This window comes from Alosa sapidissima, chromosome 5, assembly GCF_018492685.1.
Source record: "Alosa sapidissima isolate fAloSap1 chromosome 5, fAloSap1.pri, whole genome shotgun sequence".
Classification (NCBI taxonomy): Eukaryota; Metazoa; Chordata; class Actinopteri; order Clupeiformes; family Clupeidae; genus Alosa; species Alosa sapidissima.
In genome coordinates this window covers 6,423,117-6,437,824 of record NC_055961.1, presented here as the reverse complement: position 1 = coordinate 6,437,824, position 14,708 = coordinate 6,423,117, and the positions used below count along the sequence as shown (strand labels likewise).

The 14,708-nt window shown below is 43.3% G+C and overlaps 1 protein-coding gene across 1 annotated transcript; it reads right to left on the bottom strand.

Moving 5' to 3' along the window:
* Positions 1-9,883: 9,883 nt before the first annotated feature.
* LOC121709014 (odorant receptor 131-2-like) lies at positions 9,884-10,849 on the bottom strand. The gene has a single exon (XM_042092017.1). It carries the CDS (start codon positions 10,847-10,849, stop codon positions 9,884-9,886), a length of 966 nt encoding a protein of 321 aa, XP_041947951.1.
* Positions 10,850-14,708: the final 3,859 nt, after the last annotated feature.

The following is a 14,708-nucleotide window of genomic DNA, read 5'->3' as shown; positions in this document are numbered from 1 at the left end:
AAGCACTTCACGTTTAGGCTATAAGCTAATCTACGAGCTATACATTGTTTACACTCCTACACTGTTACACGAGTACTGGACATAGTTAATGGAGATATGGACTAGGCTATTTCTGTTTGCTATGCACTTCATTTAAATGTGCTGTAGTAGGCCTAGGCTACATTTTGCACATGCACTTGTGTATATTTCTTTTTTTTTGTTCAAGGTTTTTTTTTATTATTATTAATATATGAAAGACAATAGTTTTTAACATTGTACAATGGTAATACAACATGCATAAGAATACAATCAAATACTGACTAATTTTCCCAAGTCCAAACCATTCCCAATCCCATACCACCCACCCCCCAAGATATGTAAGACACACATACAGAAACGCACAAACAAACATCAACTGAGAAACCAAATTAAGTGGATATTTTTGACAAAAATATAATAAAAATAATACAAAAAATAAAATAAAATAAGTAATAATACAATAAACCAACAAAGAGGAGGAAAAAACAATGGGGTAAAAAATGGTTGTAGGTGAATGCAGGTGAATGCACCCCCTAATCAAGGAAGTGTTTGTAGCTCACTGGAATAAGTTGTAGGTGAATGCACCCCCTAATCAAGGAAGTGTTTGTAGCTCACTGGAATAAGTTGTAGGTGAATGCACCCCCTAATCAAGGAAGTGTTTGTAGCTCACTGAAATAAGTTGTAGGTGAATGCACCCCCTAATCAAGGAAGTGTTTGTAGCTCACTGAAATAAGTTATAAAGGAGTTCCAGCATTTGTAAAAGTTATTAGTATATTTCCTCTGAGAGTGAATTTCACCTTTTCTAGTTTTAGAAAGAAAATAAGATCCTTCAGCCACAGGGACACAGAAGGGGACTGTGAGGATTTCCAGGAGAATAGAATCCTACGCCTTGCCAGCAGAGTAGCAAAGGCAACAACATCTGCCTGTCTTCTATTAAGAAGCTGTGGGACTGGTGTAATACCAAAAATAGCTAGTAGAGGACATGATTCTAATTGGACTTGAAGAATGTCTGAAAGGATATTGAAGATAGAATTCCAAAAGTTTTCAAGTTTGGGACAAAGGGCAAACATGACTAAGATGGCAGGGCATTGCTCCACACTTGACACCGGTGTTATCAACCTCTGGATACATTTCTGATAGTCTTGATTGTGAAAAATGCAATCTCTGTACTACTTTAAACTGGATAAGACCTAGGCGAGCGCATGACGAAGAGGTACGTATTCTCTTGATGGCTCTCTCCCAAAAACCCTCTCCAAATTCTACTCCCAGATCAGTCTTCCATGCAGCAGAGGCTTTAGAGCCAGTCTGCTTATGAAAAGACAAAATACTTTGATATATTTTGGAAATGAGAGATTTTTGAGTTTTGTGTTGAAATAACTCTTCCCATGGTTGTCTTGGGGGGTGGGGAGGGAAAGTCGGGAAAGGTGGTGGAGAGACAGTGCCTCGCCTGAAAATACCTGAATAAGTGAGTGTGGGGTAAGTTGTGAGAGGTGGATAGGTCTGAAAAGTTGGCAAAAACATTGTCTATGAATAGGTCACTGAAGCTCACTATGCCATTTCTCTCCCAGAGACGAAAGACAGGGTCTAACTGAGAGGGTGGAAAAAGATGATTGCTGCAGATGGGCATTAGAGTAGAGACAGAACATGACCGAAAGTGACGCCTGAATTGATACCATATTTTAAGAGAGGTACAGACAATTGGGTTGAGAGAGCCCTCCGCTGAGCGTGCATTGCTGAAGCAGGGATTTCCTAACTCTGGGAGTCTTCCCTCCCCATATAAAAGAGATAAGTACCTGATCAATAGATTTAAAATACGATTTGGGTAAAAATAGGGGGATAGATTGGTAAAGAAATTATGGCAGTACCGGTACTCATGTTGCTGTGCCCACTAAGAAATGTGCATGCGAGTTTGAGATTTCACGAATTGCAGTGCTGAGAGTGGGTTTTCACGGATTGCAGTGTTGTGTATTTTGCACTGAATATAGCCTCCAGTAGCCTGTCCCCGAAGCTGGCCCGCTGAGCACTCGGACTTCTCGTGGGTGGAGTTCGGCAGACGGGAGTGAGAAGCGACGGCAGTGACGCTAAGTGGTCCCTTTATCGAGCCATATTATCAGTGTACCATTCAGCTGTGCTGGCTAACCTGTTTGCATGCTAGTTGGGCTGCATCTGTTTTTGAACACTATTGTTCTGACCTTGCTGTGACGTGCTGTGCTTTGAAGTGTTTGTCAGAGCAACTCTGTTAATCTCACGAGTGTGACCGGCTGTGGTGTTCTTCTTGACCCTTGTTGTAGCCCCAGGCCCGCCAGCCGCTACCCACACTTGGGCCGAACCCCTGAGCGTTAAGCCCTGTGCCCCGGCCACTGATAACTAGCTTGCTCGCCCCCCCCCCCCCCCCCCCAGACGAGCCGTACCCACCACTGCCCCAACGCTGTCCAGCCACTGACGAGGCCCCCACCAGACGGTTTGTGCCTACCGCTGCCCAGCCACTGACGAGACCCCTGCTGGACGAGTTGTTCCCGCCGCTGCTCCAACGCTGTCCAGCCACTGACGAGACCCCTGCTAGACAAGACGTGCCCGCTGCTGCCCCAACGCTGTCCAGCCGCTGACGAGATCCCCACTAGACGAGCCTTACCCGCCGCTGCCCCAACGCTGTTCAGCCACGGGTGAGTCCCCTGCCGGGCGAACCATACCTGCCGCTGCCCCAGTGCCCTCCAGCTTCCACCCCCCCGGTCTCTACACTCTCCTGAGCCACGACGACTGAACCCGCCCCCTTCCCTTTAGTATACATTTTATCCCCCAATAAAGATTTGTTGATTTTAACTTTATCTCTTGTCCCGGTGTGTTGTGTGGGTCTGTTGTGTTTCCTGGTGCAGAACTGTCATAGTGGGCACCCTCCCTTGAGCGCCCTCCCTTGGTCACAACTACATGTTAAATAAATAACCAGCTTCTCAAAATAACAGTTAACAAAGTAATAACACCAAACAAACTATACAACAGTATACAAATATTTCAAAATATTTGTGTAATTTGAGCAATTTTAAGACTATTACAAACTATAGAACAAATGCAAAAGAAAGTGCAAAACAACCAAATGTGCAAATGTGATCAGTCACTACAATCCATCCTCCTTGGCTTTAAAAAGAATATTTCAAGGGGCCTTTGGTAATTGCACTGTTTCACTATTGGACCATTAATACCTATCTTCATGCAGGCCAGACTGTTGCCCTGCAGCCTGTTCCGCAAGTCTGTCCTGATCTATACACCGAGAGTGAATGAAGTTTAGTTTTGTGTAATATGGATGGAATTTGAGCGTGGAGTGCTTTTTAATTTAGAGGCCGGAGCGGCCGCTCTGTTCTGCTCCGATACCGCTCACACGAGTCTGAGGCTTGCCCAAACCCACCCAGAATTCATGTCTTCCTAATAAAACCAAGACTGTTAAATTTCATAGGCTACTATGCCAGTTTCTAAGTTCGTTGATGGGGATGGAGTTAGCTAAATAATTTTGAAAGCATAGGCGTAGCCATGGGTGGGCCTGGACGGGCCTAGGCCCATCTATTTGTCAGTCTTGCCCGTCCGATTAGAGGGCTTTCCTTCGTTCACCATCTTAAAAAGACGCACAAGTCAACACCACGCTTCGCTCAGGTGGCTGTTCACTCGGCCGCTCCTCTACTCAAATTCGCGTCAGATCGCTCTACTCAATTTCACTACCCGCTCCACTTAAAAATCATCCCACTGCAGTGAAATCGCTCCATGCTCCCTCCAATTTAAAAGAGGGAGAAATAATCTACAAACTGAATTGTCACCTTAAACAGAAAACTTAAATCCCAAAGAAATAAGAGCAACGGCAATATATTTCACTCAGAACATTTATTTTAAAAGATAGTGCAACACCGATGCAACCTGTGCAACAACAAACACACTTGGCAACGTTAATACACATAAGCCTAAAACTAAAGGGATCAGTGGGATTAATTGCCTAAAGAATACAGGCTTAGCATCCCAGTTTTACTTAAGTCTTCTACTTGATATGAAGCATATTCAAATTGCTCATGTTTTTCTTTGCTCTCCTTAGCACACTCTCATGTTTCCGCGAAATGTGTCCTCTTAGATTACAAAATGAATCTTTACTCACTAAAACTGTCACCACATGGTTATTCTTGCGCTACATTGTTAATATCTAGCATTAATATCAAGCATAGGCATGTTATATTTATGACACAAAAGAGGAATTTATTGAACGCATTTGATCACAGCTGACAAATTCGGCAGAAACATTTTCAACTGGACCAAAACAATGCATGAATGTAGCTTCTGCGCGTCACATGAAACACAATTGAGACAATAGATTGACCATATTGGACAACTGCAAAGCCTTATCATAGGCATGTTATATTCATGACATGAAAAGGGGAACTTGTAGAACGAAAATTACAAATTACGCAATCGGCTAAACATTTTAAACTTGCGCAAAACTGATGAACCCAGCACCGGTGCGTCTCATAAATTAAAACACGAATTGAAGCAACAACTTGACCAATGGACAATCCTACCACAAAACCTTTCTATAGGCCTAAAACGTTTATGACATAAAAAGTGGAATATGAACGGATTTCATCACACCTGACAATTAAACAGAGCTGTGGCTGTTCGTGATTTTGACTGATTCTTGAAAGCGAGGAGTGGGATATTTTCACCGCTTAGCTCCGTTCACTAGCTCTGATTCGGAGGCATATATCATGGGGGCGGTCCTTGTCTTGCAGGAGCCATGAATCCTGAATTTCCATGACCAATCAGGAAATTAAAAAATGGCCATTGAAAAAAACGGGTAGGGGTAACTACAACTACTCACGCAAGTAGTAATGGGAAAAAGCTACTGTAATTTAACAATATCTCATTAATTATGCATTAATATGCATACATTGAATGTAGTCAGGTTCAGGTTTGCCTTCAGAACTTTTTCTGGATTCAGAGCCTTAAAAGAACGGCTTGTTCAAGTGCTAGTCATAGGTTATGCCGATTTCAGTCGTCCCTTTATCTTGCGGATACAGATGCAAGCCATGCAGGATTGGGGGCAGTTCTGTGACAGGAAAAGGATGGGTTACGGCGACCAATAGCCTTTGCTAGCCGGGGCTTGCGGCCAAGTGAGAGGAACATGTCAAATTATAGTGCCATGAAACTCAAACTCCTTGCAGTCAAGTAGGCAATCACGGGAAACAAATGCAAGTATCTCCTGGGCAACAAGTTCACCGTGTACACTGACAACAATCCCCTCCAATACCTGCAATCAGTGAAACTGGGCGCTCTGGAACAGTGCTGGGTTTTCAGCTTGCCCTCTTTGATTACAACATTAAATATCAGCTAATCGCAATGCCGATGCCCTTTCTAGGCTTCCCACAACCCCACTAACACTTTGCGATCTGTGTCACACGGCCTGGACGTCCCCCTGCCGATTGCCATAGCCAACATGTAAGCCTCGAGTGCACCTATCCAAGACTCTTGGATGACAGAATCTTGTATGGTGGACCTATCCCTGATCGAACCAAAAGAGACCTGAAAGTCCTGCAAGGGACTGATCCCTGTATTTCCAGATACCTGTGGTTTTGGTGACGGGGACAACCACCTACCCATTAAGACAAGTGGAGTGAACCAAGGGAAGTCCAGCTGATAAAGCAGTGTCCCAGATATAGGAAGTGGATGGGACCTTGTACCGAGTGATCCAGGCTCCTCTTTCCAGGGATCCAGTGCTGCAGCTTTTACTGCCCAAGGTGTTGCAAGTCGAAGTGCTCACTAGCCTACACAACAACCATGGCCATCTGGGGGTGGACAGGACCACAGATTTGATATGCCAGAGGTGCTACTGGCCCCAGATGTGGCATGAGGTGCAAAAGGGGTGTTCTGAGTGTGAGCACTGTTTGGTTGCTAAAGCAAGACAACCCAAGCCAGAACCTTCTTTGGAAATCTGTTAGCCACTAAGCCTTTGTAGATAATCTCCATTGACTTTACTCTCTTGGATTGGGCTACTGTACCACAGGACAAGAGAATGTTCTGGTAGTCACAAATGTTTTCTCAAAGTTGACCCAGACCTTTCTCACCCATGATCAGAGAGCTTCCACCGTAGCTAAGATTCTAACTGAGAGATGGTTCTATGTGTATGGCATGCCAAGGAGAATCCACTCTGATCAAGGGCGCAGCTTTGAGGAGGAGCTATTGAAACACCTGTGTGACATCTACAGCATAACAACGACTAGAACCACCACTTATCATCCAGAGGGGAAAGGTCAATGTGAACATTTCAACAGGACATGACTTGCTCAGGACCTTACCCCCTGAAAAGAAGCGTAAATGGCCCCAGTTGCTCCCTCATCTCCTGTTCGCCTATAATACCACCATGTACCAGTCCACACAGCACTCCCCATACGAGCTGATGTTAGGTCAGAAGCCACAGTTGCCAGGCGACCACCTACTTGGAAATACTGGAGGTGACCACAGGGACAGTCCACCGACTGATTGGGTGGTGCCAGTGAGTACCTGACTTCTGTCTATGCTAGTGCTAGGAGACACTTAGAAGAGGCTGTGGCATATCGTAGGCATGATGGTCCTGACACCGTACCCATATTACCACCTGGAGCTCTAGTCTTTTTCTAGTGGGTGGTGGTAGTGTAGTGGTTAAGGAGCTGGGCTAGCGTAGCCTATAAATCTAGACGTGCCCCTAGCGGCAGCGAATTACATTTGCTGCCAGGGCTAGTCTAGCAACTCTCCGTTGGCTTGTGAGCTCCAGAAATCGAAACTTAATCAGGCCAATGAAATCGTGTATAGAGTCGTTAGGTGGGCTTAACATAATGATTGATGGCAGAGTTGCAACAGTTTGGCTTGAATTCCCTGCTACTTGAAAACAAATAAGATGGATGTTGCTGCTGGCGAACAGTGTGACACGAGTTAAGCTTTTATTAAGTTGGCAAACGTTTGAACTAGCCAACTAGCTCCGCTGGTGGGAAACGCATGGGACTCATAGCGCTGCCGCTGTCCTATTGCGTGCAGAGGGAATTTGAAAGAAAACTGATTATCCCGCCCCTCGGACTGAGCACTGCGAACGGTGAGTGTCCAGACCCTACATTTTAATGTGGGTCTGGCTCGTCAGGCTAGGGCTAGCGTGCAGTAGCCTGAAAGTTGTCAAAAGTTGTTGTTGTTCAATTCCCGGCTTCCACTGTTATGCCCTTAAGCAAGGCACTTAACCCCAAGTTGCTCCGGGGACAATGTGATCCTTTGTAATATCGCTGACATACAGTATGTAAGTGACTTTGGTCAAGAAGTGTCTGCTAAATGTAATGTACATGTACACTCTTTTGCAAGAACAATTTTCACAGTCGCCACAAAATCCAGGATACATGGGTGTCCACCAAGTATGAAATTGTGGAGTGTCTGGATGGAATTGGCACACACTATAAGATTAGGCCGTATGGAGAGGAGGGCCCCCTTAAGACCATGCATCGCTCCGAGCTTAAACCTGTTCCTACCAGTCGAGATTCATCCAGCCCACCAGCACTGGCTGCTCCACAGCCTCATGGGTGTATCGGGAGGGAGCCAGGCCTCGGTAACACTGCAGTTGGAGACCTGTTGAGGGTAGCCATAGTCCACACCAAGACTAGTGCTTAGCATCACACTGACCAAGATGGTGTTAACTTTAGCCTTGTCCAGCTGTCCCAGGCTCATTTGGAGGGCGTACCAGATTAAAGAGAGCAAATGCATATGGTTTAGTGTTTTCCCTTGAGCTATTAGTTTTTTGTATTAGTTCAGGCTGTGAAAGGGCCATCCGTGGTTTGTCTGTCTGTTTGTTTGTTTGTGACTTATATCCGTGGTTTGTCTGTTTGTGTGTACTTTATATTCTTTTGTTTGTTAATTTTGCCTACTGCTACTTAACTACCCATGCCTATGACACCTGGTGGTGTACTGTGTTGCCTGTACTCTTATAGATTATTTCCAAGACAAATTTCTGTTAAGGTAGACAACAGAATGACATGGCAGGTTAAGGAAAGCATCAAGAAAAGCAAAGATTAAGAAATCATTTTTGACATAGGCAACAAGGGAGGAGGTGTTTTTACACTTTTCAGACACTCAAAGTTTGAAAACTATGGATATTGTTTTAGAACCAACAACCTTTCTACATTATCTGTGGGTTTTGTGTGCAAAAAGTGGAATTAATTGTCAAAAAATTAGAAGAAAATGTGAAAATCACTTTTCAGACTAGATATAATCGCTTATTTTAAAACATACAGATAAAAACACTAAAGATGGATCGTGAAAATTTGAAGACAAAAAAATCTTGTTCCTTAGACTCTATATTAGCAAAATATGCAAAAATATGCAATTTTTACATGAAAATCTAGCGGTAGCCTATTTTCCAAACACAGCGTACTGCACTATGACCTTCCATGTCTGGAATAGACTTGCTGATGGTATTTTTGAAATTCCATGACCCGTTGGAACTCTGCTTTACTTTGAGGTCGGCTACGACAGCGGCTCTAGCAGCTCCGATGTAGCCGACTTTTAGTGATCTTCTTGCATGGTGTTGTAGTATTGGCTTAAGTTCACGGCTGATTTAGTTTCTAAGCATAGCCTACTAAACACATAAGTTGTAACTTTGAATTCTGTGTTAAGATCGGCTGTTTCCCACCTTGTCTACAATTCTGAGTTTTCTTTATAAACCGCTCTCTTGTATCTCTTCCTCGCTCGCTGGCTGTAGTGAAGAAAGCTCAACTATGCTGGATTTTGTATATATATAGGAAACGCCCCTATCGGTGGACCGTATCATTACAATAAGGATCCTGTTCAGATGTGGTAAAACATTTTAATGACATTTCAAAATTTATCCGTGGCCCACACTGAGTGAGGAGGAGGGCTGCATGCGGCCCGCCAGTTGCCTATCCCTGTGGTAGAGCATGCGTAGTATTGCACGAGAGAATTGCCAGAGGAAAGGTGTGATCAAACGCAATAAGTTTAGGTGACCGTTCAGGTGGAAGATGTGAATGTAGTTGATTACCAGTCAGTCACATGTTTCTCCATTGGCCTCCAGTGACTGTTGACAGTTTGTCCAATGACCCACATGCACTGAATTCAAGCCACAGTACACTGAAGACAGTAAGCATGGTGGTGCACAATTCATGTTATGGGGATGTTTCTCTCACTGTAGTGTTGGACCTATTTATCGCACACCAGAGGTCATGGATCAGTTTCAATACATGAAAATATTTGAAGAGGTCATGTTGTCTTATGCTGAAGAGGCATGCTTGAAATGCCTTTGAAATGGGTGTTTCAACAAGGCAATGACCCAAAACACACCAGTAAGTGAGCTTGGTTTCAGACTAACAAGATTGACGTTATGGAGTGGCCAGCCCGATTCCCAGACCTCAATCCTATAGAAAACGTGTGGGGTGACATCAAAAATGCTGTTTCTGAGGCAAAACCCAGAAATGCAGAGGAATTGTGGAATGTAATTCAATCGTCCTGGGCTGGAATACCTGTTCACAGGTGCCAGTAGTTGGTCGACTCCATGCAACGTAATGTATTGTTTTGCGTATATATTCAATGCAAGTAGGATTACACAATATTATCGGAACAACATCGGCAGATAACAGCTTTGTTTTGCATATATTTAATGAAAGGTTTTAATCATATTATGATTCAGGCCAGTATGCTATTCTACACTACAGCCAAGCCAGTTGAACAACTAATCAACATATTTTACCCACTAGAAATATGCGGTAATATGATACATGTTTCATTTAAACAGTCACACCAATTGTATCAAGTACTCTTAACATTTTTAAAGTTCCCAGAGATGTCATCCCAGTTATTCTCTATCCAGCTCTCAGTGGGCAGTTACAGAGGGTTTGACCTTTTGGGTTCCACATCTGACATAGTAGAGGAATAAGGGCCGAACAGCATCGTCTCTCAGGCCGTAGATCAGGGGGCTCAGGCACCGAGGCAGAATGAGAACAACAAGAAAGTTCACAACACGGAGATTTATGAACAGACTACGGCTGTTGACCATAATAAGGGCTCTCTCAAAGGTTCCATACATCAGACTGTTTAGACAAAGTACTAACTGACCAAAGTGTAGAAGGACTGTTCTCCAAGCTTTCTTAGCAGATTCTTTATCAGCTGAAGCAGATCGAGCTGCCAATATAACACTGACATAAGTAAAAATGATAATAACTGTTACTGCCACAAAGAAAAACCCAGCGAGCCCTTGAAACACATCTCTTTGCCATTGTGAAAAAGTAAACATCTCTCGAGTACAGTACATGGGGTCTTTAAAAGACAATGGATCCACTATCAGTGCATATAGAATATCTATCACAACACTTATGCAACCTAAGAACCAGATTATTGCAATTGAAATACCCGTCATTCTCTGTGTGGCCATCTCACTGTGATGTAAAGGGAAACAAATGGCCACATAGCGCTCGAGTGACATCACACCGAGGTTTAAAGGAGAAATATTCGCTGTGGTTGCTGCCAAGAAAATCAAAAATGAACAAATAAACTTAGGAATCTTCTGCCAAAATTGAAATAACATGAAAAACACAGGGGACAACACCAACTGAACGGTGTCATTACAGAGCATGTGGGCGAAGAGGATATAGCGAGGCAGCTCTCTAAACACAGGCTTACTCAAGAGAGTGTGAAACATGATACTGTTGATGCAGATGAAAATCAGGGACACAAGCATGGTCACAACAGTTTGAATTAGTCGCTCCTTGTTAACTAAAACCTCAATGATTTGCTCAAATGCGAGTATAGTTCCTAAACTAGATTGATTAATGCTTCCCATCATTTATACACAAATACATACAGGATATACAACATACAAGAAGCTGACTTGGTCAATTAACGGAAATGATGAGTTGAGAAAGTTTGAATCCAGCCTTCATAAAGAACAAAAAAACAACAGTTATAAGAAAAGTATGTGTTAGAAAACACAACCTCTGTAGAACAGTCAATAATAGGTAAATATCATCAAATAAAGTTTAAACATGACTTCCTAAGCTAGTCATCCTCTGAGGGCAGTCACCCCCACTGAGTCTGTGGTGCTGTGTCCAACTAATTTTTATAAGCAGCTGTGATGTCAGCATAGGTAAAATCCCAGCCTTGGTGCTCACATTTCTTTTGCTCGCGAAAGGGGTGGCTCCTGACAAATCGGATACCATGAGACGAGTATTATTATCAGGGGTGCGATTTGTGAAAAAATCAGAGGGGGGGATGATTTAAAAAAAGTTTGTAACCCCCCCCCCCCCCCCCCCCCCAAAAAAAAAAAAAAAGATAAATGAACAAACGATTCATAGCCTAGTAGTTTCATGGTTAATAATAGCCTATATTAATTTTGCCACCTTTGTAACATTTACCTTTAGCTTAGTTTTAGTTTACCATTGTGTATGATATTAAACAGCGAGTGTGCTCTTTTGGTATGATGATCAGCTCCTCTAATGGGTCTACGTTTTGACATGCATACAAATTCACCTTGTTCTTGCCCCATCTGAAATGACTCCTGAAATGACTCCTTCATCCATCCTAGCTGCCTCCATCCTTTCTGTATTTGTTGTGCAAAAAAACGTTGTATATGATGGCACTGAATTCTTGAGTTAGTGAATTGGCTAACAGTGTTTGTTGGTAACCAAATAGCCTACACATTTTGTAGGCTAATCGCTGAATAGGGTACGTGCATTCTAGAATCTCTCCTGCAGATTTGCGTTCAGTAGCCAAGTGCGTAATATTGCAAAAGTTGAAAAAATAAATGTGTTTATTGTAGCCTACAGAAAATAAATTGCCTACTATCATGCTGTCAGTTAATTGGCTACAGTGCAGTGAAGAGTTTGGAGAGTGGCAAGTTATAGGGCAACTTGAAGTTTTATGAAAATAATTTACGAACCAGAACATATGGGCCCTGACCATGAAGCTTCTATTTCTTGCAGCTGTTAAAACACCCGCTATATAGGCCTAGTTTAAATACCCACCAACATTCGTTTTTACAGTACAGATTATTTCTGAAAATTATTTGTCTACTAGGCCTAGCCTACTGGCTGATTTATCAAACGAGTGCTTTCTCGTTCGTCCTCTGCAAATTACAGATGTTTCGGTAGAGAGCCATTGAATAAGCAATTTCTAATATGTAACACTTTTTGTGACATTCAGCAAATATCTCCTCACTTAATGTAAGTTCCTTTGGACATTAGGCCTATGTTCTATTCTATATTGGAGTTGTCCTCCATCTCAGTTGCATCAGTTTTCTGATTTTGAAGGTTCTAAAATATGACTATATGCTTCTCGTTTTCTTTCATTTTTCCAGCTAACTTTTCCATTGAAACTAGCCATTTATGATTGATTACACAGTCGACATTCTGAAATGTCCTGCGCGATCAAGGCCAAATTAACCTGTCATCACGCAGCCACTGTGTCAGCAGCGTGAGTGCTGACGGTGACGGTACGTTTCTGATATCAGATTATTATGAAGCTAGCCTACTGGGGGCCTGTACTACGAAGCGGGGTTACTGGCTTATCTGGGTAACTTCGAGAGTAACTTGATCACGTGTGGCGTAACTTCCCGATTAACCCATACTACGAAAGGTGGATATGTTTTAACCTAGGTATGCTGCCATGGCAATTTACGCTTTATCTCAAACCTGCTCCGAGCAGGTTATGTTCTTGGTTAACCCGAGGTTTCCGTTAACCACACCCTTTATAAGTACCACCCATCCACTAACAATTCGATGTCGGCGTACCTGGATGATCCATACGACATTGGAGCGCAAATCTCTTCGCAGGACGAGGGGTTTTAGAGACCACCATATATAGACTATATATATATATACCCGGACGATATTCTCTATGAAGATATAGATTGTCAGCCGAAGGAATTCGTTATCTTTGTCAGATGATCTAGGAAGAAGTCTCTAATGTCACCCGTCATAGCAATGCCCTTATGTGGACATTCATGTATTCCATCTAATCGGTGATGCTGAACATCTGAGCAAGAATACTGCATGTCCGAAATAGGCCTAGCCGTATGCTAAACATCTGAGCAAGAATAGCCTACAGTAGGCCTAATAAATTAAAATTTTAACAAACTTGTTGAATTGAATGTCATATTACTGTACCCTGCACATAAAGGCTACAAATTTCCACAGCACCAGAATCCGACCGAATGCCTCCCTCAACCCCTTTCCATAATCGGCCTTCCACTATTATTTGCGATGGCCAACTCCTCTGCTACTGTAAAAAACTCTGGTGCCTTACAGTAGTGTTCAAAGACACCTTTTTCTTGTTAGCTGTAAAACAGAGGCCAAGTGAAGGCTATAAGCATACTAGGCCTAGCCTACATTCCACAAGCTATTATTCCTCCGTAACACATTATTTGAAGAACATGTGGAAATAAAACTTTACTTTTAGGCATTTAGGCTATCCGATCTGCAATACGTTGCCAACAGCCTTGTCTTGCTTTGTTTGCTGCCGACGTATATTTGATTTTTGTCGTAGAGTGAGTTTTAATTCCTTGTAACTTGTCATAATAATTGTACATTCCTCGTCCGTAAAATAAGGTGATCGCGTCATCATTGAAAGTGGTGACTTGCGCTGCAACCCGCCCCTTTTATGTGAACGCGCACAAACTCCAATTAGGTTAACCCCGGTTCAACAAATCAACTTCTTAATCAGCGTCGTAGTACCGATTAACACCACTTAAGATAACCAGGTTTTGTCAACCCCGGTTTAACAAAGTAACCCTGGGTTACATCTGGGTAGGTTAAGCTCCCTTCGTAGTACAGGCCCCTGGACTGTTCACACATTGCAGTGCTTTACTTATATGAAGTACTAGCATTAATCAATATGAGGGGCAGAGGGGGATAAATGTTGTCCCCCCCAGCGATGAAAATAAATAAGCAGAGGGAAGGATATCAAGACCAGAGGGGGGGAAATCTCCCCCATCCCCCCCTACAAATCACACCCTGTACACACAGACACGCACGCACACACAAATCCACAGACACGCACGCACACACACACACACGCATGCACACATATACACACACACAGGCACGCACATACTATCGGTATCGGCAATTATAACGGCCGATACATAACTACAAATTCAGTAGGATTAAAGGCAAACCAAATATTCATCATCATTTATATTGTAACAAACTGCAAGGTTGTCTCAGAATGGTTTTTATTGGTCTCATACCAAAACACACGAACCCCATTACACAGGTAACACATGGGAGGTCAATTAAACAAGCACGATACACAAACAGGGTAGTCACATACAATACACGGGGTAAACACATGAGGTACAACATAAAGAAAGACTATACAAGCTAACACATACATGACAAGGTAAACGCAATTACTCTCACTAAAACTAACATCAACATTACACACACACTGCACAGCACCATGGGAGCTCACATTCGGAACCAGCTAGGCTCGGTTCACTACACAGCCCCCCAAGACATTGTCTATGTCCCCTTGACTCAAGTCTTACCCTGCCTCAGTCCATGAGCCTGGCTGGGACGCGACGCTGGCGTTGTGGGCGCCCCGCTTTTGCGGCGGTGACTTCCGGGAAAGGCTGCACGGTGACCGGTGTTAGAGCCACAGCTCCATTGTCACCAAGTTCCACAGAATCAGTGTCTCCACGACCC

What these genes read in the sequence shown, in the direction of transcription:
- LOC121709014 (XM_042092017.1), bottom strand. Translation starts at nt 10,849, where the DNA reads ATGGGAAGCATTAATCAATCTAGTTTAGGAACTATACTCGCATTTGAG.